Raw genomic sequence first — 2,722 nt, forward strand, 5'->3', positions numbered from 1 at the left:
GCACACCAGCAGCCCCGAGTTCTGCTGAGCATTCTCCCTTCTGGGCTGGTCTCGGGGGGCCTGGTCAGTTAGGGTCCTGCTCCTGGAGGGGCCTGGCTGTTGGCAGGGCTGGTGGGGGCATCGGCCATGTCTCATCACTCGGCGATGAGCGGCTGCTCCACGCGGAGTGCTGCAGGCTCCGGACAGCAGCCGGCGACCCCAGCCCCAGTGTGCCGGCAATGCCAACCCCTTGGCTGGGTCTGGCGCCAACTCGGGGTGCAGACGGGAGGGCCCGCCGTGTCTCGGGGTGCAGGCGGGAGGGCCCGCCGTGTCTCGGGGTACAGGCGAGAGGGCCTGCCGTGTCTCGGGGTGCAGGCAGGAGGGCCTGCCATGTCACAGTGCGGCCGTCTCGGACGGTGTGAGGACGGGGCAGGATGCGTGGTCATCTCTGTGATCCGCCGTGACAGCCGTCTGATACAGCCCGCTCGGTGGTTGCGTGCTTTTCTGCCCCGCTATGGCGGCCTCTGTCCGTCGCGGCCAGGTGACTGTCCCTCTGCCCAATGTGGCACGCGGCCCAGGGCCCAGGGAGAAGTGAGCACGGAGCATTCTTGCTCAAATTATTTCGAATTTCAAGGCGGCGGAGCAGTGAGCCGCAGCCGGACCCGCTGGGCGTGGGGCATGGGCGACGGCAGGGCCCACGAGGCGTCCAGCTGCAGCGCCAGCCGCGTCTCCACTCCACACGCGCCCAGTGTCACGCGGGCTTTTCACAATGTCCTGTCCAGACAGCATCCCGCCCCCGCCCTGCCGCTCGGGCGGTCATCCATGACGAGGCTCGCAGGACTCACCAGGCACCGGGCCGTGCTGTGTGGCCATGGGCCGCGAGGCGGTGTCTACGTCCACGCATGCCGGCAGTGCCCACGAGGGGGATGCTGCCTTTGGGGGTCCACATGCCCTGCATCTGGAGTGCGGGCCCCGCCCGGTGCCAGTGTTAACCGCCCGGTCCCAACCGTTCTGCCTTCGGCACAACCGCCTCTGTGTCCTCGAGCGTGGTCAAAAGAGTTTCCTGTGCAGCTCTGGCCCAGGGGACGCACCGAGGACGTCACGCAAGCCTGTCCTGGGGGGTTTGTCATTGCACCAGCCGTGCACGTGACGGGGTGAGCAAAGGACACGCAGAGCCTCGGGAACACTCAGGGCCGGGCCGGGGGACGCAGGGCGGGGCTGGTGGCCGTGAGGACACGTGTGGGAGTGGACAGGCAGGGCGGCGAGGCCAGCAGGCCTTGGGGTGCCAGGCGGTGCTGAGGCTCTGCCGGTCACTTGTCCTCACGGCCCCCTGGGAGGGCTCCCCTTCCCCTGGGCGTGCGGTGGCCGGGCGGGCAGCTGGGAGCCAGGGGAGGGGCCAGCCCAGCACAGTCCCAAAGCGCTCGGGGTGGGCGACGGGCCCGGCCACAGCGGCGGCATGTCCTGCATACTCGTCCACGCGGAGTCCTGAGAGCCCGTCCCCAGGTCCACTGCGCGTTCCCAGCAGCTTCGCGAGGAAGTGTCTGGGAGTCACAGCATGTGAGGAGGGCCAGGGCACCACGCTGCCCGCGACTAAATGGCCGCCCACTCGGCCAGAGGCAGTGGGACCCTTGCAGCCGACGGCTCCACACAGAGGCCAGAGCCACAGGGCCTGGCGCTCCCCGCGGTGGGCCGTCTGTGCAGCCCCGACACGGCCGACCGCTGGCCTGCGGCCACCGGGTCTCAGCGCCGCAGATGAGGCGGCGTCGGCGCCCGGCCTGGGTGCCCATTCTCCGGGCCATCTGACGCGCGGACGGGGACAGACGGCCACCCGCTTTGCCCGTCGTGCGTGAGCACTTCCTCCTCGTGAGGAGGAAAACGACAGCGCAGACCCTGTTTCGGAAGGACCCGCCCCCTTTCCCGACGCCCCTCTCCCGAAAGTGGGCCGTCCAGCCCCTCAGACACCCCGGCCCGCTTCTGGAACCAGGAGAGGCGTCTGGTGTGTGGTGGTGCGTGTGTGCGCATGTGTGCACACGTGTCGGGGTGTGTGTGCCCGTGTGTATAAGCCGCTTCGCCTCGCGTCTCAGAGGCTCGGGAGCCGAGTCTGAGCCGCAGACCCTGTGAACACAAGGCCGACTGAGGACCAACGGTCAGTGTCAGGGGCAGAGTGTGCTCGCCGAGCGTGGCACTGTCAGAGAGAAAGCAAAGGACCTTGTAAAGAGAGAACTTTTGTGACAAAGTTCGTGTTTCCCAGGTCTGTGTGATTCCGAACACGCTCTTCGGATTTTGAATTTTTTGGAATTCGCAGGGAGACAGCCGGGCAAGGGGATCAACGTGGGTGGGGTCCAAGGGTGGGGGTCCGAGGGCATCGACGCGGGTGGGGGCCGATTCCCTGGGGGCCGATTCCCTTCACCTCTCCCCTCTTTGCTCTCAGGCCCCGTCGTCACGCATTGTTCTCCGTCCCCTGCCTCCTATGACGTGGCCTTCACCTCTCAGACGCACGTGGGTGACAGCCAGGCCCGGGCCAGCCGGACGGTTTGGCGTCCGATGCAACGTACGTTTTGATTCCAGTCCGGGACCCAGCGAGCCCTCCCCGCAGCCAGCTGCGGCTGCAGAGGCTGCAGACAGCACGGGCTCCGTGCCCGGCTCTGCCGCGCCCCCACTGCCCTCGAACGAGCTCCGTGTCCCCTGCAGTGCATTCTGGGACTTTCCTAGAAACCACAGGCTTGAAGGCATGGGAAGGGGG

General features: G+C 67.6%; 1 protein-coding gene across 1 annotated transcript in view; it reads left to right on the forward strand.

The window, feature by feature from the left end:
- PKD1L1 (polycystin 1 like 1, transient receptor potential channel interacting) overlaps positions 1–2,722 on the forward strand; it is an 88,190-nt gene that overhangs the window by 3,569 nt on the left and 81,899 nt on the right. The window contains exon 2 of the mRNA XM_011381735.1: positions 2,411–2,511. Coding sequence (XP_011380037.1) covers positions 2,411–2,511 — 101 coding nt within the window. The remainder of the gene's footprint in view (positions 1–2,410; positions 2,512–2,722) is intronic.

Source organism: Pteropus vampyrus, unplaced genomic scaffold, assembly GCF_000151845.1.
Source record: "Pteropus vampyrus isolate Shadow unplaced genomic scaffold, Pvam_2.0 Scaffold449, whole genome shotgun sequence".
NCBI lineage: Eukaryota > Metazoa > Chordata > Mammalia > Chiroptera > Pteropodidae > Pteropus > Pteropus vampyrus.